This window comes from Pelobates fuscus, chromosome 4, assembly GCF_036172605.1.
Source record: "Pelobates fuscus isolate aPelFus1 chromosome 4, aPelFus1.pri, whole genome shotgun sequence".
Taxonomy (NCBI): domain Eukaryota; kingdom Metazoa; phylum Chordata; class Amphibia; order Anura; family Pelobatidae; genus Pelobates; species Pelobates fuscus.
Genome location: NC_086320.1, coordinates 65,894,236 through 65,922,004, shown reverse-complemented (window position 1 = coordinate 65,922,004; position 27,769 = coordinate 65,894,236). Strand labels below are relative to the sequence as shown.

Sequence of the window (27,769 nt, the reverse complement as noted above, 5' to 3'; positions counted from 1 at the left end):
AAAATCTGATACTGGAGGTCCTCATGCAGAGCGTGAGGACGTCCAGCGTCAGAAAACTGACCAAAGGTCTGTTTGGATTCCGGAAGCCCTCTAGTGACTTTCTGGTAGACAGGACAGCAGTTCTCTGGAACTGCAATGTTTTACATTGCAGCACTAAGGGCAAAAGGGTCACAGCACCCAGACCACTTCAATGAGCTGAAGTGGTCTGGGTGCCTACAGTGTCCCTTTAATAAACCGCGCATGCAAACGCAAAAAAAACAGTTTAGAACTTTGCAATGAAAATAAACTGACATAGAGCTATTAATGACACACAGTCCCTTTAGCACAATAACCATTACAATGTGCTTCAAAGGCACTAGAGGGACTGGATAATTTCCGGCTTTGACTCAACCAGTGGTTCTTGACTATTGAAAAATCCAGTAAATTCCATATGAGTATAATTCTTACGATGTATGCATGATTAAAGTATGATATTAGCTGATCTAATTTGCAGCAACTCCTAGCACAGACATAATATCCCTACAGTGTGTTCAACCCCAAACTGAAAACCCAGAACAAATGTTTCAGATTGTACAAATGCCCAAGAGCTTCTTGCTTCAAATATATATTAACACAAAGGATGCAAATGATCCATGGATCTTTATTCTCTGCCTTTAAAGTATGTTCTAATAAACTATGCATGCGTTAATAGGTCTTTCTTTCTCTGACTGTCAGTTTATGTCAATCTCTTTGAATCCCCTAGCACATAGTGATTGTTCAGCGCCAATTATCTGTTCTAATAGAGGAACTAGATGAATTCCGGCTCGCTCTGAAACACTATGTGGAATCAGCATCGGCTCAGACTGGATGTTTACAGTGAGTATTTCAAACAATTCTTCATCACTTGTTGCTTAGTTTCATTTTTAAACTTGTGAATTGATCTGACCGAGACCTACTGGTTTTAAACCAGCTCCGTAAATTGTCATTTTAGAAGGAAATACAAAATAAATAGGATTCCAGAAATATTGAACACGTCTTTTTTTATCAACTGTGGTCTATTCATGAGCAATAAAGACAAGATTTTTGAGAATATGACAATACATTGCTTAGACAGACAGACAATTACAAACCCAGCTACAAACCTGAAACCAGTTTAAATGTACACCAGTGCTATGTTTGTCATAGAAATCTACTGTTACAAAGATAATCAATCCTCAGAAAATGCATAACTTGCTGCCATTTTTAAACATTTTTAAGGACACTGACGCAGTAGCAGGACCTCCATGCACCATAGACTATGGCGGTTGGAGTGTCCCTTTAAGTTTAAAGTTTACTCTGGGAAATGGAAAGGTGTGTATATTCTGAGAGAATCCCATGGATGAGACAAGGGCACTAAATTGTGATAATTGACTCTTCTTTAACCAACATCCTTGTTACAATTATTTTACATGAATTGTTAATAATGAGTGAAGCGTATGTGATTAACTAAAAAGAAGGGTGTTTATATAAATTGTTAGGAGTGGTCTGTTTACTATAAACATATTGTGTTTGTAATGATTGGTAAGGAGAGTCTTTATGGTGACGGCCTGACTGGCAAGTTTTTGGTTTGAATGGTTCGTAGGTAGCGTGGTTAGGATACATGTTTACTTGGGGATGTGTTTGTAATGATCGGTTGAGGAAGAAGTTGTAGGGAAACTAAACTGGATTGTGATGTTTGCTTGTCAATGAATGCTTGTTGGGGAAGGTCTTTGATATGATCAGTTAATATGAATGATTATTGGGGAAACACTTGTAAAAAGTATCAGTTGATGACAAAGGTTTCTGAAAACAATCAGTGTTTGATCAGTGTCTTGGAAATTAATAATTTGGGGGGTGGTCTCTGAGTAATGCATTGAGGAAGAAAGCTGTTGGGGAAATGTCTTGGTGATGAAGACCTTTGAGATAAAAGCTTGTAAGGGGAGGTATTTGGGATGAACAGTCCGTGACTAAGATACTGTATTTGAATAGATGTAAATGGAAATTGGATACAAGCCTTCTTACTGCCTATTAAAGGGCTGCATTGTTCATGGATGTCAGGGCCGCCACCAATCCCGCCCACAGGGTCCGCCTCCAAATCCCCCCCCACAGGAATACACACACAGACACAAAAACAAACACTGACACAAAAGGACACAGATACATACACACACACAGATACATACTAACAGACACACATACTGAAACAGACTGACACACATACTGAGACATACACACATATACAGACACACAGGCATACATAGTGACAGATAGACACATACTAACATACATACAGACACACATGCATGAGGACATACACATACATACACCAACATACATACACACATACACACACACAGACATACATTCATTCATACTGGCATACATATATACATACATACATAATGACAGGGGTCCTCAAACTTTTTAAACAGGGGGCCAGTTCACGGTCCCTCAGACACTGTGGGGGGCCAGACAATAAACAATATGAACGAATTCCTATGCACACTGCACACACACGACACGCATAAGGACATAAATACACACACACACACATACTGACATACATACAAATATAAACAGACAGACACAACATATACATGCATATTGAAATACATACAGATACATACACACACACAGACAGACATACATACTAACATACATAAATACAGCTAATATTGCTTACCTCCCCGCGCGGGGGGGAGGGAGCAAGTGACGGGCACTTCCTCCCAGCAGTACTTTGGGGCTGCGATTTTTTTAAAGGGGCCCGGTCGCGCCAGCCGCAGCGCTGACCGGGCCCCTGAAGCTATAGGGCCCATCGGGTGGCCCTAAGTGTGTGGGCCACCCGATAGGCCCCATTGGATGTAACTGTGGCAAGCTATTGGTCTGTACTTGATGGCCATCTATGAAACTTAGGAGCTCAGATCTTCACAACTCTTACTGAGAATCATATTGACAGCCCACTGCAAGTTCTACAGTAAGGGAACAAGCTCAGACTGCCGATTGCTATGTGCCAATACCAACCTGCAATGACTGGGTTTAGAAGATCTTATGATGCTCCAGTAGGCTTATGGAGCTACAGAGAATACCCAGGCCTAACATCAGTGATAACATTTAATGGGTGCAGCAAATCTCATATATAAAACATAGTGAGAAAAAGTGGGGAGGGAACAGCGCTACAGTACTGATCACAAGGGGGGATAAAGCTGCACACCTGAGAGGAAGGGTAACCCTCAAACCCTTCAGATCCTGTAAACCCTGTATTTGTTGTCTTTTGTTCTCTATATATAAAACATAGTCTAAATAAAATGTAGACTATTCTAGGTTTCAACGCATTTAAAAAACGAGTTTGTTTAGACTAATTAGTCTGAATTACTCCTTTTAAACAGAAAACAAGCAAGAAAACAAAGAGAAATGTATAAGTATCTTGCCTAAAATTAAAATGTAAAACCATGTATTTCAAAATATTTTCTCTCAATTCTATAATTGTGGGGACGAGAGAATTCATTTTAGCAAATGGGTGTAGCTGTGAAATCTATCCAACTCAAGTTAATTTCCTGTATTGGCTACATTTACCTATTATCTGACGTATAATTACCAGATTTTACTAATTTCATGACGTAAAGTCATGATTTTATAAAGGACACGGAGGCGAATATTATGCTTATCTCTTTCTTTAATATACCTCAGCAGCAAAGAAAAAAGTTTTAAAACATTAAAAGAATCAACTAGGATAGGTACTCCAGGGGTTAACCTAGTATGCTATCCTTAGCCAATAGGAACAGTCCATGTATCCATGTCCACCCATGTGACCTCTCTTCTCCCTCTTTCTTTGATCTTGCCGAAGCTTCAATTCATCAACTTGCGTAGATACTGGGTCCATAACATGTGCGTCGACCTTCATCTTCATAATCAAACAATGAACTTTAACCAATTGAATTGAGATGAAACTCGATCAACCATTGCATTTACTGTGATTCGTTAAGCTGAAAGGAGAGAAAAAAGAAATGGTAATGTGTGGTCTAGAAACTGTGTGTCGCAGTTATAAAGGTTAAATCCTGTAATATATGAACCTCTACAGACCATATGTTCTACTGTAAGCGATATTGTTTAAGAGTCATTCTAGTTCATTCATTACATTTCATACCAAGCCACAATATTACGAGTCATACAATTTACTGGGTGGGATTTCACATCTTTCTTGATATTCTAGTCATCTTTCGCGATACTTATCATGTTTGTTTCGCGATACTTACCGGGTGGGCTAATATTCGCCTCCGTGTCCTTTATAAAATCATGACTTTACGTCATGAAATTAGTAAAATCTGGTAATTTTATTAAAGGACACGGAGGCTCATATTATGCTAGTTCAAAGCTGAGCAATGACTGATGATGTTATGTGTTCTGTATGGTGAAAATAGTATTCTTTAAACGTGGATTCCCTTGACCAGTCGGCCGTCCGCAACAGGTCTTCCAACCTGCATCCCAGATTAAATGCTTTAGTCGCCATAGCTCCTCTAGTGGAGTGTGCTCCAAACATGGATGTATCAATGTTAGCGGAGGTCATCACCCATTTCACCCATCGGGCTATAGTAACCGAGGTTACTGGTTGATGTGGTGTGTTAATAGCTAGGAATAGTTTGTGCCGATTAGGGTTCCGAAATGGTTGCGTCCGTTTTTCATATTCTTTGAGACACGCTATTGGGCATAGGTTTGTATTGTGAGGAAATGCTGGGTAAGATACCATAGTAATCGTTGTTTTTGTCCGTCTGGTAATATTAAAAGTGACCCCTGATGGGGTGAACGAACGTGCATCCACGTCCAATGCCCTCACATCTGATACTCTTTTGCAAGATATCAAGCAGAAGAGCATGGCCAGTTTCGCTGATAGCTGTTTAAGTGTAAGGTCAGAATTCTGTGGCCATAATTCCAATAAATTTAGGACTAGGTTTACGTCCCACGTTGATGCATATCTGGGTTGTGGAGGTCTTGCGAACCTCACTCCGCGTAAGAGTCTACACACCAATAAGTGCTTCCCTATTGGTGTTCCTTCACAGCCTTGATGTCCAGCCGATATTGCTGACCTATAGACATTAATAGTACGATAAGCTAGGCCTTGATCATATAAGTATGTCAGGAAACGTAGCAGGTAATTCACAGGAGCATATACGGGATCCACCTGTTGTTCCAAGCACCAACCACTCCAGGAGTTCCATGCTCGACTGTAGGATCTCCTGGTTCCTGGGGCCCAGGCTCCCGCCAATAATTCCAGCGTTGTCTGTGGAACCTCCGGGACGACCCATGGTCCCCTGATAGGAGCCACGCTAACAGCCTGAGTTGCCCTTGCATCATCAGTGGGTGTGGGTTCCCTTCGGGGTCCGACAAAAGGTATGGGTATTCTGGGAGTAGTCTGGGAAGATCTATAGGCATCTCCATGAGAGAAGGGAACCATGGCTGTGTTGTCCAGAATGGTGTTATCAGGACCAACGTCGTCTGAGAGCGGTAGAGATGTACTAGGGTTCGTGCTATCAGAGCGAATGGAGGAAACGCATATAGTTTTCTGGTCGGCCATGGCTGGAGGAACGCATCCGTAGCTATTGCGTCTGGGTCTGGTCTCCAGCTGAAGAATTTCGGTAGTTGCGTGTTCAAACGAGACGCAAACAGATCCATGTGCAGTGGGCCCCACAGGTCCTGTAATCGTAGGAATACTCCGCGATTCAGGCGCCAATCGCGGGCGTCCCGCAGATCTCTGGAATTCCAGTCCGCTACAACATTCGTGAGGCCTGGGATGTACTCGGCTCGTACTGATATGTTGCGGTCCAGGCAATATTTCCAGAATTCCGTGGCTAAATCTGCTAGGATTTTGGACCTGGTGCCGCCAAGGCGGTTGATATATTGCACCGCTGATATGTTGTCCATCCTTAATACGATGGAGCAGTGTGTCTTGGCACCTAAAAGGCTCTTCAGAGCGAATGCTCCTGCCATAAGTTCTAGGCTGTTGATATGCAGCATCCTTTCCGATTGGGACCATCTTCCGCCTGTTGAAATACGACCACAACGCGCTCCCCAGCCCTGTGTGCTGGCATCGGACTCTAATATACAATCTGGAGCGCTGCCAAAGATTGCTCTGCCATTCCACGCTTCCATGTGCTGCAGCCACCATTTGAGTTCCTCTTTGGCTGTGTGATCGAGCTGTACGGAGTCTGAGTAAGATTGACCTGATTGTAGTTGGGCCGCTTTCAATCTTTGTAGGGCCCTGTAATGTAGAGGTCCCGGGAAGATTGCTTGAATGGACGCTGAAAGTAGTCCAATAATCCTGGCCAGTTGTCTCACCGTGAGCATTGGGCGAGTTAGTGTTCTGCGGATCTCTCTTTTGATGGTTTTGATCTTTGTCTGCGGTAATTTCAAGGTTCCTTGAACCGCTTCTATATTGAATCCTAGGAATTCTATGGACTGTGAAGGGGTCAGAACTGACTTCTCCCAGTTGCATAGAAATCCCAGGTTGTTTAAAAGTGTAATTGTCCAAGTTAGGTGTTGTTGGAGTAGGAGTGTGTCTTGAGCCATGATCAGTATATCGTCCAAATATACGATCATGCGCACTCCTCTGCTGCGTAGCAGCGCCACTACCGGTTTCAACAGTTTCGTAAAACACCATGGAGCCGATGACAGGCCGAAAGGGAGGCAGCGAAACCTCCACATTTGAGCCTTCCATTGGAACTGCAGGAAGTGGTGGCATTCTTCCGCTATGGGGATGGCGAGGTAGGCATCCTGTAGGTCTAATTTGACCATCCAGTCTCCCAACCTGAGGAGGTCTCGCAGGCAATAAATCCCTTCCATTTTGAAATGGCGATACCGCACATAGGCGTTGAGTGGGCGTAAGTTTATCACTGGTCTCATACCTCCGCCCTTTTTGGGGATAAGAAATAGGTTGCTCAAGAAACCTGGAGAGTGAGGCGCGACTTGATAGATCGCGCCTTTCTCCTTTAATAATTCTATTTCCTTTGACACGAGTTCCCTGTCTTGTGGGGTAAACACTATTGGCCGAGGGACCGAAGTTTGGACTGGGGTTTGAACAAATTCTATGTGGTACCCCCCCACTGTGTTGAGGACCCAGGCATCGGACGTTAGTCTGTGCCATGCCTCGATGAACTGGAATAGTCTGCCCCCCACATATGGTGTACAAGAATGGGAATTCTGAAAGGTACTCACCATAAGGCCGTCGGCAGTAAGTGGTGCCTCTGCGTCCTCTGGGTTGCCATGCCCTGCCCCTGATAGGGAAGAAGGGTGAGGGGTTTCTGGTTTCCACCTGTGGGAATCTTGGTGAAGAGGAGCCTCGGTAGCCCCTAGATAGGAGCTCCTAGATGAACGGCTGGACAGACGGCCCCGTTGTCTGCCAGCCCCCCCAAAACCTTTGGGGCGAACACACGCTTTAAGTTTGTTTGTGCTTTGTCCAGGGCTGTGAATGTATTAACGTAATTGCCTAATTCTTTGACAAAATTGTCTCCAAAAAGGAGACCTTTTGCCTGCGGTCCAGGTTCAGACAATGCCATGTTGACCAGCTTAGGGTCGATTTTCATAAGAACCACTTTGCGCCTTTCTGTACAAAGTGCCGCATTGGAATTGCCAATCAGGCATATAGAGCGTTGTGCCCACTCTCTGATGGCCAATAGGTCCACTGGTGTGTCCCCTTAAAGTGCCGCTTCGACCATGTCGAATATTTTTGCACTGGGGCCTAAAGAATCCAGCACCTTGTCCTGGCAATGGCGCAGAGAATAATCCAGCCCTTTCTTGGCTTTCCAGCCCGATTTACCCAGAAACTGGGCAATTTGGGGGTCCAATTCTGGTGTGGCGCAAGCCATATCCGGGACTGTCGGGCGTGGGCATTCTGCCCTCAACTTATTCCTGGTACCTTTGTCCAGGGGTTTCATAATTCTGGCCGCTATATATTGGGCCACATGGTCAGCAGGAAACCATTCTGTCGACCTCGGGTGCTGAAGGTCATCAGGATTAAATAGGGGTTCCCCTTGCGGATCTAAAATAATTGAATCATCCGCTGGCTTTTGGCCTTTGTTGGCTGTTTTGCCAGTTAAACTGTGCTCTGGAGAAGAGTTCTCCGATTCCAATGAGCCCATCTCTTCTGGCTCGCTCAATACCTCCTCTTGGTCCGAATCAGTGTCGGATATTTCTGTTTGGGCTCTTGCCCATTTCATGACCTCACCTTTTTTGCCCGGTGGGAGGCTCTCTTACGTGGGGGCCCCACGTCCTCATCAGTGACAGGGCGCAACCTGTCCGTAAAATCAGTTTTGGAGGTTTGTTTTCCCATATAATGGGTCTTTTTAGTAGCCTTGCGACCGCTAAGGGGGGCAGGCTTTTCATCTTGGGCCTTGGAGCTGGGGCCTCTGTGGTTATGACCAGACGCCATAATGGCATTACTAATGGATAGGGTCAGATTGTCAGACATCGCCCCCATAGCCGTATAGATTGCCTGCGTGACTGATTTAGTCATGGTTGCATCTAATAAGGAATGGAACTCTTCAGAGTTCAATTGTTCCCCAGACGCCACCTCTTCCCCTAGAGGGGAGATAGGTTGTGGGGCAAGGGACCCACCTGTGGTGTCCTTATTGCTCGCAGCTGACCTGGCACATTCTTGTTCCTTAGGCTGCTGCATTATATATATATAATTAAGTCTGCTCCAAAAGTCACTAATTTTGCACAGTAATATTGGCCCTCGGAATAAACAATTTAATTATAACTGCTGTGATGCAGAACAATACTGGCCCTTTAATATTAGTAATCAAGGACACAGGGAAGAATTTACCTTAAAAGGTAACTAAAATTGAGGAGATAGGGCAAGGCACAAACAAGCTGTCAGCTTACCTAGTGTTCCCTCCGAAATGGCTGCAAAGGGACACAAAGCTGGCTGACAGTTATTAGCCACTACCCCTTCCTCGCGCTCCCGCCCAGTGGGTTGGGAGCGTCGGGAGAAAAGCGCGGCAAATTTCTGCCGTTAGAGGGGAAAATGGCCGCCGCGCTATGCGACCGAGAATGCGCATGCACGGGCGGCTCAGTGAAATGTCCGCACTGAAGCCGCGGAAGCTATGAGGGAAATAAAACGACAGATTGCGGGTAATAAACTACCCAGCGGGATAGGGGAGGGGGGAGAGTGTTTCTTGGACCGGAGGAAAAAGCCCGGTCCACAGTACGAAGTTAGGGGCATAAGCCCCAGTAAACACCAGGGCTGCCCCTCCTCTACCTATAGAAATCCCTATAAAGGGACACTAAAACACTCTTTCTACCTCCCTGAAATCAGCAAATTATGTACAATATTAATGTAAAACAATAATATAAACACAAATCAATCTATTACAACCAAAATCAACAATAATTTAACTCAAATACAGAGAGCTAAAATTAGGTGATACTTAGCTGAGGCAGCAGCAAAGAAAGAGGGAGAAGAGAGGTCACATGGGTGGACATGGATACATGGACTGTTCCTATTGGCTAAGGATAGCATACTAGGTTAACCCCTGTAGTACCTATCCTAGTTGATTCTTTTAATGTTTTAAAACTTTTTTCTTTGCTGCTGAGGTATATTAAAGAAAGAGATAAGCATAATATGAGCCTCCGTGTCCTTTAATAAAATCCTGAAATTTCTCGGCAATACCCTGTTTGGCAAATAAATCCCAAATTGTCAATATCGTAAAATAAAAACAAGCAGTAGACATAAGATAATCATATAGCACCATCTGCTGGTAATTTATGGTATCATGAATTTCTTTTGAAAAAATATCAATATAAATGGCCATTTCAGAAGTATTGTATATTTTACTAGATACGTAAATGTTAATCATTTTTTGTGACTTTCTTAAAAAGAAAAAAAAATCTAGCACATATTTGTTATATATACATTTGTAACGAATGTAATTTGTTTCATGCAAAATTAACGAAGTCCCAAGATTCTAAGTGAGCAACACTTGAGCATGCATATTGCTGATCGTCAGTAAAAAGAATACAAAAATAAAAATTTGATTTTAAATTTTTGGGGGAAGATTCGATTTATGATTTCCAGAACATCAAGTAGAATGTACTTCCCAAACATCTTCGGTGCCAACACCTGACACCACTAATCTTTGTGGAATAAAATCTAAAGGCGATATAAGACATATTTATTCAGTAATATATATTGTTCGGATGAAATATTTTTCCTTTATATTTCTTCAGACTAAAGGTCTTTATATTATCTTTTTTTATATGCAGTGTTGCCATTCAGAAGCTTTCAAATGAGTCTCGTTTCATACTTTATGAATTTTGGGAAAGTAGCAACATCTGGAAAAAGTAAGTACGGTTTTTACAACATACATTATTCGGTATCACATTACTTATATCTGATAAGTTAGATTATGTTCCGTTTGTTGTTTGAAATTACATGACAGGTTGATGTTACCTTTGCAATTATTTTCATAGGTTGTGTATTTTAAAAGCTCAGTAAAATAATCCTAGCAAAATATTTCCATTATTTAGGCTCCATATTCCTTCTCAAATGCAAGTTACACAATAAAAGCATACAATGTGAACACATGGGCATCTTGGGGTTGGCCGTATGGTATATCTTTACCCTTTTTTTGAGCCGTTTTTGGGCTGTACAGTATAACAGTGTAGTCCAGTGAGGTAGTCTGTATAACAGCAGAGTTGGGAGCTTAGGGTTAGGTTAAGGGGTCTTACCAACGGCTCCAGGAAACCTTAAGGCAGGGAAGTACTGAGTTCCAAAAAGTAGTTAAGAGATATGAGCGGACATGAGGGAAAAAGCCCACCAAACCAGATTTATCCTGAGCAGTGAAAACAACGTTATTGCCAATTATAAGACAGGTACAATGAACTGTATCACAAGGGGAAGCCAAATGAAAACCTTAAAGGGACTCTATAGTCACCAAAACAACTACAGCTTATTGAGTTTGTTCTGGTGAGTATAATCATCACCTTTAGGCTTTTTGCAGTAAACACTGTCTTTTCAGAGAAAATGCAGCTTTTACATTACAGCCAAGGGATACCCCCACTTGCCACTCCTCAGATGGCCACCAGAGATGCTTCCTGGGGCAGTGCTGCACAGTGTGTGGCACTGCCATTCAGTGCTTTGATTCAATGCATCTCTATGAGGAGATGCTGATTGGCCAGAGCTGTGTTTGGCTTGTGCTGACCCTGCCTCTGATCTGCCTGCTTGACAGTCTCAGCCAATCCAGTGCTTTCAATTGGAAAGTATTGTAATTGGCTTTGGTCAACACTTCTGATGATGTCAGCTAAGCAGGAAGATCAGGGACAGAGCCAGCAGCAGCAGACTGGAAAAGGGTAAGATTATACTATATTTAGGGGGGCAAGGGGTAAAAGGGGGGCCAGATAGTGTTTTTAACACTATAGAGTCAGGATACATGTTTGTGTTCCTGACCCTATAGTGTTCCTTTAAGCATTTTGAACGATTCTTACTCATAGGAATAAGGTTTTCGTCTGACTCCTCTCCTATGATGACGTTTACCGGGCCTGTTATTTAAGTGTCAATAATGTTTTTTAACTTCTTAACATAATACTGGTTTGGTGTGCTTTTTACTAAATTTTCTATCCCAATGTTCCCAACTTAGAAATTAACTGTAAAACAACCCTTTCCTTAACCTTCTGCTGTTAGCATTGAGACTCCTCCAGCTAATGTCACTGATGAAATCTGCAGAGTGATTTCCCCAGTGCACACAGTATGAGAGATTCCACCTATATATAATAAAAGAGAATACATATGTGTCTGTGGGTGATGTATCTCTCACGCAGAAGCACCTCCCTTGCATTTTAGTTTAGCAATGGCTACATGGATGGATCAGTCGTAATCGCTCACTAATGACACAAGTGAGCTACAATGTATTACCCGCGTGAGAACTAAAGAGAAAGCCAATACATTCTCTAATCTCATAAAAAGTTACCGCACTTCCTCGAAACAAATAAAAATGAATTAAACACCGAGCTGCTATTAACTCCTAATTGTTCGTTCCACTATGAATAATTAGCAGCAAAAGGAAAGGGAGAAAGCACTATATAACCCGTGTGCTACATAATTGTATATTGAGGAACACTCAATAAAACGTGCCTTTTTTCATTGTCAGTTCTCAGTGTTTTTATCCTATGCTCCGCTTTACAAATAAGATTTTGATATAAAAAAAAAACAGGAGAACCATGGTTTCAAACATTTTAGTCAATATGTTTACAGCAGTGTCCTTTATGTGGAAGGGTTACTAACCATTCAATTTCTATATGAAGAGTTTCATCTATTTGCCAAGCACCTTTTACGTGCGCGCTAGGCTAACTACAATTTGACTTTTCTTTTTCCTTTTCATAGCCATCTTCAAAGTAATTATAGCAAAACCTTTCAAAGAAGTAATGTCGACTTTCTGGAAACTCCAGAGCTAATGACAACCATGCTAGTACCTGGTTAGTATCTCTATTATTTTATCTTGTAGTACTGTGATAAAAACTTTTTTTCATTCAATGCTTCTGCGCATGTTTATTTTTCCATTTAGCGGTATTTTGCGGTTGTTCTCACATTGTACAACACATATGGTCTGCACAGAGACCTGCTCTGAGGATTAACCTCTGAGGATTAAAAAAAAAATAAAAGTTAACCCTCAGGGGTTAAAAGAAAAAATCAGATCACAGTGAAATCGGAGCTGCAGGGAAACAGATCGGGTTTCACTGCAGCACGTGTGATCGCTCTGACGCCCGGTCAGAGCGATCACATGGGCTGATTCAGTGAAACTGCCCATGGTAGTGTGCCTCCGACATGGAGACACACTACAGGAACATTAACCCCACGATTGCCGCGATTGTGGCACTCTGGGGTTAATTTTCAATTTGTACAGAAATTTTCTGTCCAGCGTCCTTAAGGGGAGTGCTGCAATGACGGAAAATTTCCGTCCAGCGTCCTTAAGGGGTTAAAAAGGTGGTCCCACTTGCTGATGATCAATTAATCAAGGGCATTTGATTTGCAGCACCTGTCTGCTCCTTAACCTCCTACTTCCTATGGAAGCAGTAAGTGTATACGTAGCTGTTCACACATGGTTTCTCAATTTTGGCTTTATTTTCAATAAAATAAATCATGACACAGTGTAATATGTCATCTGTTGTTCATCTGAGGTAGTATTTACCTAAGTTTAAGTCTAAGGAATAGATGATTGTTATTGTGTCCTTATAAGTAAAAAAAATAGAACCAGAGAGGGTGTACTTTCTTCTTCCTGTTACTGTAGTTGACCTAGAGCTGGTCTACACAGCATTAGCTAGGTACCTTAGATATTGGAAGGGATATCTAACACTATAACGGACGTAAATATTCTAGACAAAAAAAAGCCTGGTCTCTTTGCACTACTAAATCTAAAAATATCAGAGTAGTGAAAGGGTTGAGCAGTGATATGCCTGAAGGTCGTCCAAGTTCTCCTAGTGTCTCTTTAGACGCAGAGTATTTGACATCAACTGTACCTAGAAGTGACTTTTTCATTTTTTGGAATTCCTTAACATATTCAAGCAAAAGGAACACTATTGCATTAGAAATAAAACATATATTCCAAATGCTATAGTGCCCTGAGACTTATCTAAGTGTACTCCTCCTCCCCCCCCCCCCCCAGTGTGAGGGTTTGAAAGGTGATTCATTACCGCTCAGTCCTCGCGCTGCTCCACTTTTTTGGCTGAGAGATCATCAATGTTGTTGACCTCCACTATTCCAATGCTTCCCCCCCACAGGGAAGCATTGAGAGACTAGTGAGCCTGCATGGAAAAATGCTGCTCCACGCCAATCAAATGCTGCTCTCAGAGCAGCATTTGATCTATAACTGAGTTATAGCAGAGGAAGCGCCTCTAGTGGCGGTCTTCCAGACAGCAACTAAACAGTCTACCTGATACTCACTTGAGGTGTGTTAATCCTGCAATGTAAACATACCCTATATTTTTAATATTTATGAAATCTCGTAACTCCTAACCTGCAAACATTAAATTAACCAAAGTGAAAGTGGCTGCAATAACTAGAAATATAACTGTCTCTGTTTATATCACACATTTTGTAAACCCTTATTTTAAATATTTTCATTTTTTTCAGCTTCGTGGTGGGTACTGAATAACAACTAAGTGAACTCTCTCCCAACCTTCTGTGGACCGGCGGTAGATGTTCAAAATTGTAAAAAAAAATACAATCTGTACTACTATATATAACTACATGTAATATTTGGATAAACATTGTAACCTGCATAGTGCAGTGAGAACAAACGCTGTGACATGCTGTGTGCATACGTATAATCAACAACATGATCCACCAAACGTGGTACAGTAATTTGTGTAATTAAAGTGAGGAGATGCACTAAAGCAGGCTTCCCCAAACTCCGGCCCTCCAGATGTTGCTGAACTACAACTCCCATGATTCTCAGTCTATCTATCTAATTCATAGAATCATGGGAGTTGTAGTTCAGCAACATCTGGAGGGCCGGAGTTTGGGGAAGCCTGCACTAAAGTATAGCTTTCTATACGAAAAAGAAAAATCGAGGTTTTCATTTATAATTCATGGGTTTGTCTGTCTCACTGTAAATATCCATTCCCATAGTTAGAACTGTCCGAACTCCGCCAGTATTCTTGAAGATACAGCACTAAATGAACCTTCACTTTCCAGGATTTTGTAATTTTATGTTACCTTACCCATACATAGCAGATATGTGTTTGCGATGTCTGAAAAATAAAATTAAATGTAAAAATTCTCATATTTCTATTGTGAAACTGAATGCGCTCATCTTTACTTACTTTCATCCACCATTAAAAGACTTGTCATCTGGACCTGTCAGTTGACGTAGTGAGTGGAAGAATAGAATTGTGCCATGGCTGTTCCTGGATTGTGATGCCAATTGCTAAATCTTTAATATACATTTCAAAGAAAACTATCACATGAAAAAAAGTCAACATGTGATATAAGTGATTTTCAATATTGTAATTGAATAAACACTCCCAGCACCATATTTAGATTGGTGTGTCATCTTATCTGGGACCCCTGTGTGCCTGCATCACCTTGGCTTCTGATGCGTAATGTCTTCACTGAGCTAAGCAGGTCCAAGACAGGACCTCAGTCTGGTTGAAAGCACTCACTTGGTATTCTCAACCCTTGAGAGAACTCTTGCACTGCTCTGCATAGCTCAATGGAGTTAACCAGATTGCCATGCAAAGACAATCTGGATGCAGGGCTGAGACCTAGGTAAGTTGTCGAACCATTATAGAACAATTTGACAAATTACTCTGGGAGGGCACCAGGCACTCATAGCACCATTATCACTAAAGCAGGCCTGTTCTGGTTCTAGTGCTTGGAGTAGTTATTTAAATAGATTTTCTCACTCCCCTGGGTGGTATATTTATTCCTCATTCTCAGATCCTCTACCAGAGGACTAGAAGTCGTAGGGTTCTGCACAGTATCTTCTGGATAGCGATCTCACAGCCCTGAGTGCTCCTATCACAACTGGGACTACTACGGCCTTCTCTTTCCACATCCTTTCTAGCTCTTCTTTCAGATTAAAATAAAAACACAAGAAAAAAAACCTTGAAAAGGAAACAGACGAAAAAAAAAAAAAAATTATGCCACCCCCATCCTGCCCTACCTAAAGATTGTAAAATCTTACCTTTATTCCAGTCCTCTGCTGCTGTCTCTGTCCAAGATCTGCCTAAGAAGTGATCTCAGCAAAACACAAGTATTGGATTGTCAATTCTGATCTCAGCCAAGAAGGCAGATCAGGGGCCATTAAACTGTAGTTGTTCTGATTGATATATTGTCCCTTTAACTCTAAGAAATGATGTTGGATGTCCTCATGCTATGCATGAGGATGTCTAGAGGCTCCAAAATAAGTGCATGAATGCAGGAGCAAATGTGTAGTGGATCAGGTGTTTTTGTGTGAAGGATCAGTATTGTATATCTATACAATATTCATCAACATAATAACGTGCACTTTAGTTAATTTCACTCAGATTTCAACATGCATGTCCCATTACCATGAAAACCTTTATGCGAATATCGTAAAACTAAACTAATCCTACCCACAGCAGCAGATTTACACTATATGCTGGCAGGTCCCTTCTCAATGAATGATACAGAAACCCAAGATAAACACTTTGGATGTCATTATGCCTCTTCTGTGAGTTTTAGCTGATCTCTCTAGGCACAGGTAAGGGGACTACATCTGGAGTACGCTTAACGTAAGGAACCCTAATAATATGTAAGCAAGCACAAACAGAATTTATTAGAACACTGTGTATTCACACATAGGAGAGGTGAAATGTTTAGGGAAAGGGCACAAAGTGATATTGGAAGGGAAGGCGGTGAGCTAGTGAGGGTGGTTGAAGTGTCATGGAGGAGCACTGGTGTGCAGCCTCCCTCCATCTCATGACTCCCCTAATTGCTTATTTCTCCATGTGATTACCCCTCAGCTATGAGGTGCAAGGGGACCTTATTTCTTGGAAAGAATTGCCATGGTGCACACAACTTAAGCTTATATAGCAAATTTCACACATACATTGAATTAGAAATTATTATTATTATTTTTTTAAATGCTGTTCAATTATTTATTCAGAAATTTTACATTACTGCTTGTTATATAAAAAGTAATAGCTTATGCCGATTTTCATAATAGCCTTTTAATTTGTATGTGAGAACATATCTGTGAGTTCAAGGCCAAATGGATAATATTCTAGGACTACCTGCCTGTAGGTGTAAAATGTCACAAGATGAGTGCTGTGTCCTTGTCCAGATCTTGCCCAGTACCGGTCAGAACCTCTGAAACGTGAAAATTTTAAGTTACCTCTGTTAGTAATATTTTTTTGTGAGTGCTACTTACATGTATTGTGTTAACATTGGATATAAAAATAAATATCTATATCACATAGCTTTCAATATTACCCATGACATGTTAGAAGTTAGAAAATATTTGCCATTATACATCAGCAATGCAAAGTACTGACATATGTATTTGAGGTTATATGTCATTATATATGTTTTGCATATTCGTTCCAATTATTGTTTAATTGTTTTGTTTTAAATAGGGTTACTACATGTGTGTTCACATGTGTTATATGAACACCATGAACAGTGTCCAGTGGGCATCTACAGATCTTCATTGGATTTCTTTGTCTGTCTTTTGCAATTATAAACAAAGTTAATGTACTAAAATGTTCACAATTGAGGAAGTGGTCTCTTACTCAGCCATATAGACAATGCATATTCCATTAGATACGAAAACTAGAAACAGTCTATATCGCAAGAATACAAAATTCAATAATATATTAATAATTCAATTGTTATGAACTATGCTCTGAAGTATGTTATATACACACACAAACACAATGCTTTTGTAATTTCGTTTTTGGTGGTCCTATGAATTAAAACACCCTATACAAACAAACCAGCTATGCCATTGTTCCTATAGCCTGTTTTTGCAGGTCATTAGCTTCAAGTTTAGTTGTGATTGACAAACCACTTGCAAAGTGTAGAACAAAATGTTGTGGGTAAACAAAAAGAAAAAGCATAACCCCCCCACCCCCCCCCAAAAAAAACAAAAAACAAAAAAAACCTTCCACTCCGGTAAGGTTGAAGTACCAATATATTTATTTAAATTGGACGACTCTTTAAAGAAACACTATAGCGTTTGAAGAATACAAACATCCATTCTTAATGCTATAGTGCTCTAGATTTCTGCCCCTTTCATGCAAAAAGGGTATTGTTTGCTTTGTTGACACTCGCTACTCGCAGCCACCCATTCTGCCTCATCTTCTGTTTCTAATTGTTTTTCCAATAGGATTAGAAGTGCAAGTGGCTCCAAACAAATGCATTTCTATGAAAAGCATTGTCATCAAATCGCCACGGAACAGTTTTGGATGCTGATCTGGACGTGGATGCACCTTCTAGTAGCTGTCAGGAAGACAGACACTACTTAACCCTGTATTAAGAGAGCATTTTTGATTCACTTTAGATTTTGAGACAAATTAAATAACTAGGTAATTCTGCAATGCTTCTTGTGCACAAATATTTGCATTTTAATTAATTTTAAAATTAAAATAACTACTGAAATTCTGTACAGCAAATACACAAGACAAGGATAAAGAATTTAAACAGATTTAAATTATTTCAAACAAAGCAGAAAAACATTATAAATCTATAATGTATACCAATTTGAATGTACATTATTTAAACCTAGTACAACATTAGCAGGTCGGTAATGGCTTAGATAAACTGGCTCTCGGATAATTTCAAATATATATGCAAGTAACTGCAGATGTTTAATGTGTGTTCTTAAGGAAAGCAGGATACGCCAAACATACAGATAAAACACAAATGTGAAATCAATGTGAGACAATACAAAACAGCTCAAAATGACAGAACTAATCTTATAATAAACTGTAAGTTTAAAGGGACACTATAGTCACCTGAACAACTTTAGCTTAATGAAGCGTTTTGGTGTATAGAACATGATTTTCTTATCCCCTGCTATGTTAATAGCTTGCTAGACCCTGCAAGAGCCTCCTGTATGTGATTAAAGTTCAATTTAGAGATTGAGATACAATTATTTAAGGTAAATTACATCTGTTTGAAAGTGAAACCAGTTTTTTTTCCATGCAGGCTCTGTCAATCATAGCCAGGGGAGGTGTGGCTAGGGCTGCATAAACAGAAACAAAGTGATTTAACTCCTAAATGACAGTGAATTGAGCAGTGAAATTGCAGGGGAATGATCTATACACTAAAACTGCTTTATTTAGCTAAAGTAATTTAGGCGACTATAGTGTTCCTTTAAGGCCTTCTTCGCCTCTTGCCTCTAAAATATTTTGTATGTAAGTTACTTGTTATCAAATAGCCACATTTTATCATTGTAAAGTGCGGCAGAATATGTTGCCGCTATATAAATGACAATAATAATATAATAAGCAGACTATACTTTGCACCATAATACATAAGCCGCATCCATAAATGTCCCATATCACTCAAGCAGCAGTCACCAAAAAATGAAAACTTTATCCAATCTGGTTTCATACAGCTCCCTGTTGTCTCGATTTTTTTTTTTCTTCTTGAAAATAAATAAGGAAAGGTATGGATTATTATAGCAGTCAAGTTGATTAAACCTGACAATGGATATAGCTTAAGCAAGGTTCTGTTTTAGTTTCCAATCATATTTACTCACAATCCATAAGTAAAATGAATTTCACAGAAGGGCAAACAGACATCACGAGCAGAGGAAAACTAAATATCTGCATATAAATCATTAAGACATGGGGGCACAAGGAAAGAAAAAAAATATTTGACAGGTCCTCTTTATTGTTCTCTAAGTTTGGTCTATGAAATAATTTCCTGACCTTAAAGGGACACTCTAAGCACCATAACCAACGCAGAGCACAATGTGTTTATAGTGCTAATAGTGAATTTAAGCTGAAACATTGCAGTCTCTTTCAAATTAAAGAGATTAAAGTTACATCAGAAAGGGTTTTAATAAAGCATATTATACAGAATTAAAACATATTGTTCCTCTGACATGTGTAAACAGATCTCAATTCAGCAAGCAATCCTACCCAAAATTAGAAATATGTTGTAGACATAAAAATATAACCCTGCCAAGCAAGTTAATAAAATAGTGATATACATATCACTAATCATGTCGGTTTTACTTGAAAGATTCAATAATATTCACAATGACCATAAAGATTATGTACATATTTTAAATATACAAATATTTTTTAAATATTTAGCTTCAAAGTATGCAGCCAAAATAGATCGCCATTAGGTTTTGTTTTATTATTTTCACTTTTTAATAGTGGATGGTTTCAACAGAATTACTGTTTGTTAGAAAATCTGATGTAAATTAGTTTGACAAATGATATTCCAATAAAGAGGAAATATTCGTCTTAGATGTTCAAATATATTGTCCCATATTTTAAGGCACTAGGGAGTATTTTATTCTTCAGCTAGACACAGGTGATGTCAACAATCCACTGTCAACTTGAATCCTGGATACCTAGATGAAAAATTGTAAAAAAAAAAAAAAATTTAAAATTAAAAAAAAAAAAACAACAACAACACTACGCAGTCCAGTCAATATAAAAATATAACAAGAATTACAAAAATATATATTAAAAAAAAAGGACCTTTAATTAAATAAAGGACTATGTTCCTTGATATATGGATATAAATGCCAATAATAAATATAGCCTAAACTAGTATTTAACATTGTAACATAAAGAGGCAGTCTAAGGGGTTAACTATCATTAAACATTTTATTATTTTAATAATAATAATAATAAAAGTATTTCTACAGCATCTTATCATAATGGTGAGGACACTTACGGGCTTATCCAAAACAATTGGATGATCTGGTAAATAGGCTGGTTTTTGCTTGGATATGGACATGTTAGACAGCTTAATCAGGAAATCTCGTGTATAGGTAATTCTACCTGCAGACAGAAACACCAATGTTTAACAAAGGTTACATTATGATAATAAAAACAAAAAATTTCAATCAAATTGCTTCACAGCACAGAACTAACTTAAGAACAGAATGAAAGTTTAGAATAATACTCAGCTTTCCCACAAGTATTTTAAAAAGTTTTCCCATTCCCTTACCACAAAGAACTAAAAATATTAAAAAAATAAATAAAAGGGGGGAGAAGGAATATGAGAACATAACCTGCAGTTTGATGGACAGAGTGTAGGGGTAATGTCAAGATGTACATTTTAAAAAAAGAGGAGCATTGATGAATAGATTAGCACAGAAAAAGGGTTTAAACACAAGTGGTAAAAACTAACAGTGTACAAGAACACAGTCACTCCTCACTTAACAAATGGTCGGTAAGTGAGGATGTTTCACACCAGCGAGTCTTGCATGGGCTAGAGAGCAGGTCTATGTTCGGGGAAATCCACCTAACAGAGACCAGCTCACTAGTGCAGGGAATCCCCCGAATTTCCTGAACATAGGCCAACTCTCTAACGTGGGGAATCCCTTGAATATATGTTATGGGGAATTCCCGAGACTCAGATTCGGGGGCTCACTGCTCTAGAGAGCTGGTCGTATGTCCGAGCAGACAGTAAGTGAGGACTACTGACCAGACAATTAGTACACTGCTCTGCAGGAAACAAAGCGTAAGGTCCATTTTCAAAACAAAATCAATGCACTGTCTGATAAGTATAGTATCAACATTAAAATGCATTACAGCTACAACACATTAACAAAAAATATATATTCACAATTGCAGATTTTATCATTGTTGCAAATATTGACAGTCTTCAGCAATGGCAGGAAAGAAGCACAGATTTCTCACTGAATCCTAGTCACACCATTAATTTCAATATCAATATTCCATCAGTATTTTAAAAATGCAATATTTAAGAAGAGTAAACTCAAACCTACTGCGCGATTAACCTTTTATATTGGTTGCTAAAGCTTGGTGTTATCTTTCCAACAATGATATTATCTAGTCAAAAGTAAGATAAATAGCTAAATGATGCTGCCTTTTATTTGCACTTACACAAGTATACCCCACTAGAAGAAATAACCAAATAAATGCATATGAAATCTGCCAATTACCTTTTCTGCTTAGAGGTTGTGGTCCTTCTGGTTTATTAGGAACCACAGAAGAACTTAACTCTTCATTGTTGTTATTTGAGCACCACTAAACCAAGAAGAGACAAAATTGGCAAAAAAATATTTGTTTTAGAAGTCAAAACACAAAAAAACAAGATTATCTGGCTAGGCAGGCACAACATGCAGTAACTGTTTGTCAACATGATTACTAGCAAAAGTCTCAATTAATGAACACCAGAACAAAAAAATAAAAGCTAATCCCTCATGAAGAAAAAAAACAAAAAAAACACAATATAGACCTACCAAGTCAATATGATCACCACGATCTTTTGGAAAGCAGCCAGCAAGATCTTCCCGGTATTTAATCATATACACTGGTGCTAAAGTAGGGTAAAACCAGAATTAAAGCTTGATCATTGCTCATAGTGGAACACATCGTATATCCATTATTTTAAAACTCTCCAAACTCCTAAAGCACTGCAGTTGGTTTAAGTGCTTTAAAAGTTAAAAAAATTCCCCCCATCTTTCTTTACAAGTACACAGATTTCAAGAGAAAATCTACACTTTTAGAAAGCTCCTAAGTTGCTACTTCTACAATTTGCATATGGGGTAGTTACATGCAATACAAAACAATGTTCACACAGAGCTGGTTTGTACGATAAAATGGACACCTGAATATGAGCACATTAAAAAATGGTTGGCGAAGTCAGCCCTCACAAATTCACGATGATGTAAATTGGACATTACCCAAAGTCAAAGCCTCCCTGAGTTCTCCAGTGCCTTCAAAATAGATCATTAACACAAAGTAGCTCTGACAGCCTAGCTTTCAAAACTTCACTCCTTTTTCGTCATCTGTCTTGACTGCAACAAGAGTGTAAGCATTTCTGATTGCCTCCTCTACAATTCATACACAGTGCTTCTGCCTGGATCATGTTCCTTTCCTACTGCTGCACGCAACACTGACTTACTTGCAGAAGATTTTTACCAGTCACATTTGAAAGGTCCTAAAGCCCTTGAGTGTATGGCTTTATTGATAAATGTTCCCAACATGGCTCCTTTGAATTTGGTACGAATTTGGGGGAAGTACATAAGCAAAGCATTTTGTTTTGTATAGAATTTTTTTTTTTAAGTCACCCAATATCTCTGAATCATCTTAATACATGAACTAAGTCTCATCCTCTATCAGAATTTTCAAATACATCCTCCTTTTAAATCATTCCACCAACTCCTGCTCTTGTATTTCCCACATATTAATTCTCCAGCCAACACATTTATTGTGTCTTCACCTATGGTTAAAATCTTTTTATACAAACCATTATCTGTTCCCTGTGTGTTCGGACTTTAAATTTGCAGTTTATCTACACTGCACTAGATATAAAATAAAATGTTTAATATATGGTTCACCAACAAAAAAAATAAGCTAACCTGTCAATATTAGTTCACCATACAAAAGTGAATGTCAGATAAACCATTAACAAAAGCATATTTGACCATCAAGTTTGCCTTTCTTATTTTAATTTTTTTTCAATAATAGGTCTACTAAGCTTTCCACTAACCTCCTAAATGACTTTTCAAACACAGTGGAATAGGGATTAAAAATAATATTTTCACTATTAAAGGAAAGCATTGGGTATTAACCGTTTGTCATATTCCAATAACTCCCAATTAGCATAATGATATATAGTAAAATACCAGAAGTGGGTGGAATGAGCAAGTGCTGAAAATTCACTTATAATTTTAACAGAATAATGGTTTCTGAAGGTCTAAGAAAACATTTGTAGAATCAGCAATGGTATGTAAAATAATCTACCCACCTGTCTTGATCAGTCTCTGGGTTGGGGAGTAGGTTGTTTGTCGGGGGCTTTGGCTTTGAGGCCCATTTTGGTGGTCTGTCTTTGACTCTTGAGTCCATCGGCAGTTGACTGTGGTTAAGATGAGGGAAATAAAAAATAAAAAATAAATAAAATAAAAAAAACAGTCTTTAACACGTGCTTTAAAAAGTATTTACATTTAAATTCCAGTTTGGTTTAAAAGTGTGCAAATCTCTCCATTAAGGATTCAAATACATCTAATATGCACAAGCTGCTGAAGATGTTAGAAAGAAAAAACTAAGCATGTGTGCTTTGGAAATGTAAATCTTACTGAAGTGCCTTGCTCCAAAAAGCCTGCTCTAAGACACCAGAACATTCAATGCATGGAGTCCTTTGTCGTCCAGGACCTTCCAACATGTGCATGTTGCATTCATATATTGGGCAAGTCAAGCACACTTCCATTCTCCTGCTCTGAAGATAGCCTGAGCCAAGTCTGTGTAAAGCTTGCATTACGATGTAGCCTGCACAATTGGCGGCTCAGGAGATTGCAGCATACTGCTTGTTTCATACAATTATGAACAGAGCGGTGAATAAGTTGAAAGTTGCTAACTATTTAAACTCTGTGATTAGTGGAACTACAGCTTAAATGCTTATCCCACATATAGCAGTCTACCTATATGTACTGCAGTGTACACCTGCAGTACATATAGGTAGACTGTTGCTCAAGCCCCTTGGTACCATCATGCAAACTCCCCTCCAGGTACAGTGATAAGAGGGTAAGCAACACCAACAATATTCTAAAGCCTGTCCCCCCATCAACATGACTTCAGAGACTAAAGTCATGATATAATAAAAAATAAACTGCTAACCATCTCCTAAAAGCTGTAACATGTTTTTAGAAACATAGAATGTGATGGCAGATAAGAACCATTCGGCCCATCTAGTCCACCCAATTTTCTAAATACTTTCATTAGTCCCTGGCTTTATCTTATAGCTAGGATAGCCTTATGCCTATCCCACGCATGCTTAAACTCCTTTACTGTGTTAACCTCTCCCACTTCAGCTGGAAGGCTATACCCTCTCAGTAAAGTAATACTTCCTGATATTATTTTTAAACCTTTGCCACTCTAAGATAAAGGGACACTATAGTCACCTGAACAACTTAAGCTTAATTAAGCAGTTTTGGTGTATAGAACATGCCCCTGCAGCCTCACTGCTCAATCCTCTGCCATTTAGGAGTTAAATCCATTTGTTTATGAACCCTAGTCACACCTCCCTGCATGTGACTTGCACAGCCTTCCATAAACACTTCCTGTAAAGAGAGCCCTATTTAGGCTTTCGTTATTGCAAGTTCTGTTTAATTAAGATTTTCTTATCCCCTGCTATGTTAATAGCTTGCTAGACCCTGCAAGAGCCTCCTGTATGTGATTAAAGTTCAATTTAGAGATTGAGATACAATTATTGAAGGTAAATTGCATCTGTTTGAAAGTGAAACCAGTTTTTGTTTTCATGCAGGCTCTGTCAATCATAGCTAGGGGAGGTGTGGCTAGGGCTGCATAAACAGAAACAAAGTGATTTAACTCCTAAATGACAGTGAATTGAGCAGTGAAATTGCAGGGGAATGATCTATACACTAAAACTGCTTTATTTGGCTAAAATAATTTAGGTGACTATAGTGTTCCTTTAAGACTATGTCCTCTTGTTGTGGTAGTTTTTCTTCTTTTAAATATAGTCTCCTCCTTTACTGTGTTGATTCCCTTTATGTATTTTTTTTTTAGGTGAGATCATTGTAAAGTAGAGGTCCAGTTCTGATATTAACATACATTTCCTATGCCATAATATCTAGGTATTGCTGAGTTTGTAATATAATTACTTCTATATAATAATAAAATAACAAGCACCTACCAGTTTCAGACACACCACGGCGAATTGGTCTTGCCGGCTTAAGTGATTTGCCAATTAGTTTTTTGACGTCCATTTGTTCCCACATTAAGTTATTCCATTCTTAGGAGAAACATGAGAAATACATAGATTTAACAATTTTAAAAATAGTAAACCTTTTGTAAGAAGAGCATGTTTCAACAGTTTCTTATTTTACTTTTAGTGAAGATTTTTAGCACAAGCAGAAAAAAAAAAAAAAACAACATGCTATATTAGGAAAACTTTTTTTAAATTTGTTAAATTTGTTAATGTTGTTCAGCAAACTATTTCACTTTGAATCAGCTACTATTTTCTGTTCAGTTTATACAATTTCTTCTGTAGTTCACTTTATTTACAACTGAAAATACAGAAACCACAAGAAGCAGAATGTGCACCTGTCATTTTCAAAAGAATGTAATTGTAATAGTAAAATAAATTAATAAGAGAATAGAGTGAGCATTGGAGAAAAGAAAGAGAGGGATAGATGCATAGTTAATTAACAGTACGGGTGGGGGGTAGCATTAGGGGCTTATGGGAATAATCCCTCTGATCTCTATTCAGGGTACTGGCTCAAACAAATCAAAAAGCTTGGTACAATAAAGTAAGGCCGTTTGTGAACAGCAAACCCATGTAGATATTCACCTGGTTTGAACAGCTAACTAAAATACTTCCAAATGAAAGTACATATATGGCTGAAATAACTTAATATGCCTTTTGTGAACAAACAAATGAGTTTCATATTATAAGCTTTTAGTTGAAACAATCACATTTGGACTAAAAACCATTCAGCGTTTAGTGAAAAGACCTTGGCACACAGACATAAGAAGAGGTTAAGCTTAAGTTAAAAGGTTTCTAAAAACTTGTTTGAAAGGTGAAAGGGCTGCCAGTCATGTGTGCCAGGGGTGCAACTAGCACACGGGCACAAAGGTACATATATCTCAGAAATGCTGCACAAACAGATTTCTACCACCACGACTATTTCTTAAAATGGTAATATTGGTTGTAGTATCCCTTTAAACATTGTCAGGTGCAAGGGTGTCAGCAAATGAATGTCATGTTAAAACAGTTCCATCACTTTTTCTTCCCTTGTGAATCCATGGCTTAAAATGTTACTACTAGTCAGCCTTAAAAGTTACCTGCCACCACAAATAAGCACAATTTTAGTTTTAAATGTTTTATTTAGAGTTGCCATCTGGCTTTTATTTTACCAGAACAGGCAGTATTTGAGGAGGTCTGCGAAAAATAAAAATGCAAAGGACAGTATTTTTCCGTCTGGACTTCTGGGAGAATGGTGAGAGAAATGGAGCCATACATGGCAGGTATACACATTGCTATACATACATGCACACACACACACACACACACACACACACACACACACACACAGAATGTGCTCACTAGTATACACACTCTTAGACAAAGCATACACACAATAACACACTGCTGTACATACACACTCACACAGTTTACACATGTTCAGACAGCATAATACAATGGCACACACTGACAATACTACAAACAAACACACTTGGACACAATATACATGCCTGGGATGTAGAAATTACAACATGCAGTTGCAGGCAGTAAGTTTTATTTATTCTTTTATCCATGCTGTGGGCAAGTGGCAGGGCTGCCTTGAAGTGACTGGTGCCAGGGCTGGAGGAGTGAGGTCTGCACCTCCATCATGTGCAAACTTCTATAATCATCTTTTGCCGTCCAATGCTCTGTAGTTAAAGTACATGCTAAGTTTCTTATTGAATGCTTGCCTTTTTTCAGCATTGCACAGGTTTCATTGCTGCTGGCACCACCCACGCTCTACTCCATTTGATTTCAAACTTGCTGATTTCCCATGGGAAAGCAATGAGAGGCTTTCATGGATGTGCGGCAAAACGCGACACTGTCCCAATCAGCATCTTCTCATAGAGATGCATGGAATCAACGGTTTATTGATATGCCCACAGCAATATATTTCCCATTTATATGTAATAGGAACATCCCAATTACAAACCACTTGATTGTACTTTATATACATATTTTATCTGATACTATTTTAGTAGTGCAAGGCTGCACCAAAATATATTGTTTCCTATATCTCCCACAGCGATATGCCCAGGGGCAGGAGGGATAATTTAACCTCCCTTATTTAGCAAAACTAAGTATTATTTAGAGCAGGGGTTCCCAATTAATTTGACCCGTGGGACCCTTTGACATAGTGTACCAATACTGTGGAACAATAAAAAAGGTTTTGTGCCGTAGCGCAGATAGTAAACAGATAGTAGTACTTAGGAGTAGGTGTGCTTTCGTGTGTACTATAAATTTATGCTGCGCTCATACAGCTTGGCTCTTTCCTCTGCAAAAGTAAATTACTTCAATACCCAAACGACTATTTCACACATTTAACTCTCTTCTTCGCCCTATTGTTCCTCCTCCACCTAC

At 39.2% G+C, this 27,769-nt stretch overlaps 2 protein-coding genes across 3 annotated transcripts in view; one reads left to right on the top strand and one right to left on the bottom strand.

Annotated features, from left to right (window-relative positions):
* NECAB1 (N-terminal EF-hand calcium binding protein 1) overlaps positions 1 to 17,548 on the top strand; it is a 219,049-nt gene extending 201,501 nt beyond the window's left edge. The window contains exons 10-13 of the mRNA XM_063451266.1: positions 743 to 855; positions 10,252 to 10,329; positions 12,368 to 12,459; positions 14,114 to 17,548. Of these exons, the coding sequence (XP_063307336.1) occupies positions 743 to 855; positions 10,252 to 10,329; positions 12,368 to 12,459; positions 14,114 to 14,142 (312 nt within the window). The 3' untranslated portion in view covers positions 14,143 to 17,548. The remainder of the gene's footprint in view (positions 1 to 742; positions 856 to 10,251; positions 10,330 to 12,367; positions 12,460 to 14,113) is intronic.
* A 2,383-nt stretch (positions 17,549 to 19,931) lies between these two features.
* Positions 19,932 to 27,769, bottom strand: part of C4H8orf88 (chromosome 4 C8orf88 homolog) — a 39,108-nt gene continuing 31,270 nt past the window's right edge. For both annotated transcript variants that reach the window (XM_063450329.1, XM_063450330.1), the window contains exons 2-7: positions 25,319 to 25,417; positions 23,417 to 23,524; positions 21,906 to 21,982; positions 21,606 to 21,690; positions 20,369 to 20,475; positions 19,932 to 20,039 (exon numbers count right to left, since the gene is read on the bottom strand). In XM_063450329.1, the coding sequence (XP_063306399.1) occupies positions 19,986 to 20,039; positions 20,369 to 20,475; positions 21,606 to 21,690; positions 21,906 to 21,982; positions 23,417 to 23,524; positions 25,319 to 25,417 (530 nt within the window). In that variant the 3' untranslated portion in view covers positions 19,932 to 19,985. The remainder of the gene's footprint in view (positions 20,040 to 20,368; positions 20,476 to 21,605; positions 21,691 to 21,905; positions 21,983 to 23,416; positions 23,525 to 25,318; positions 25,418 to 27,769) is intronic.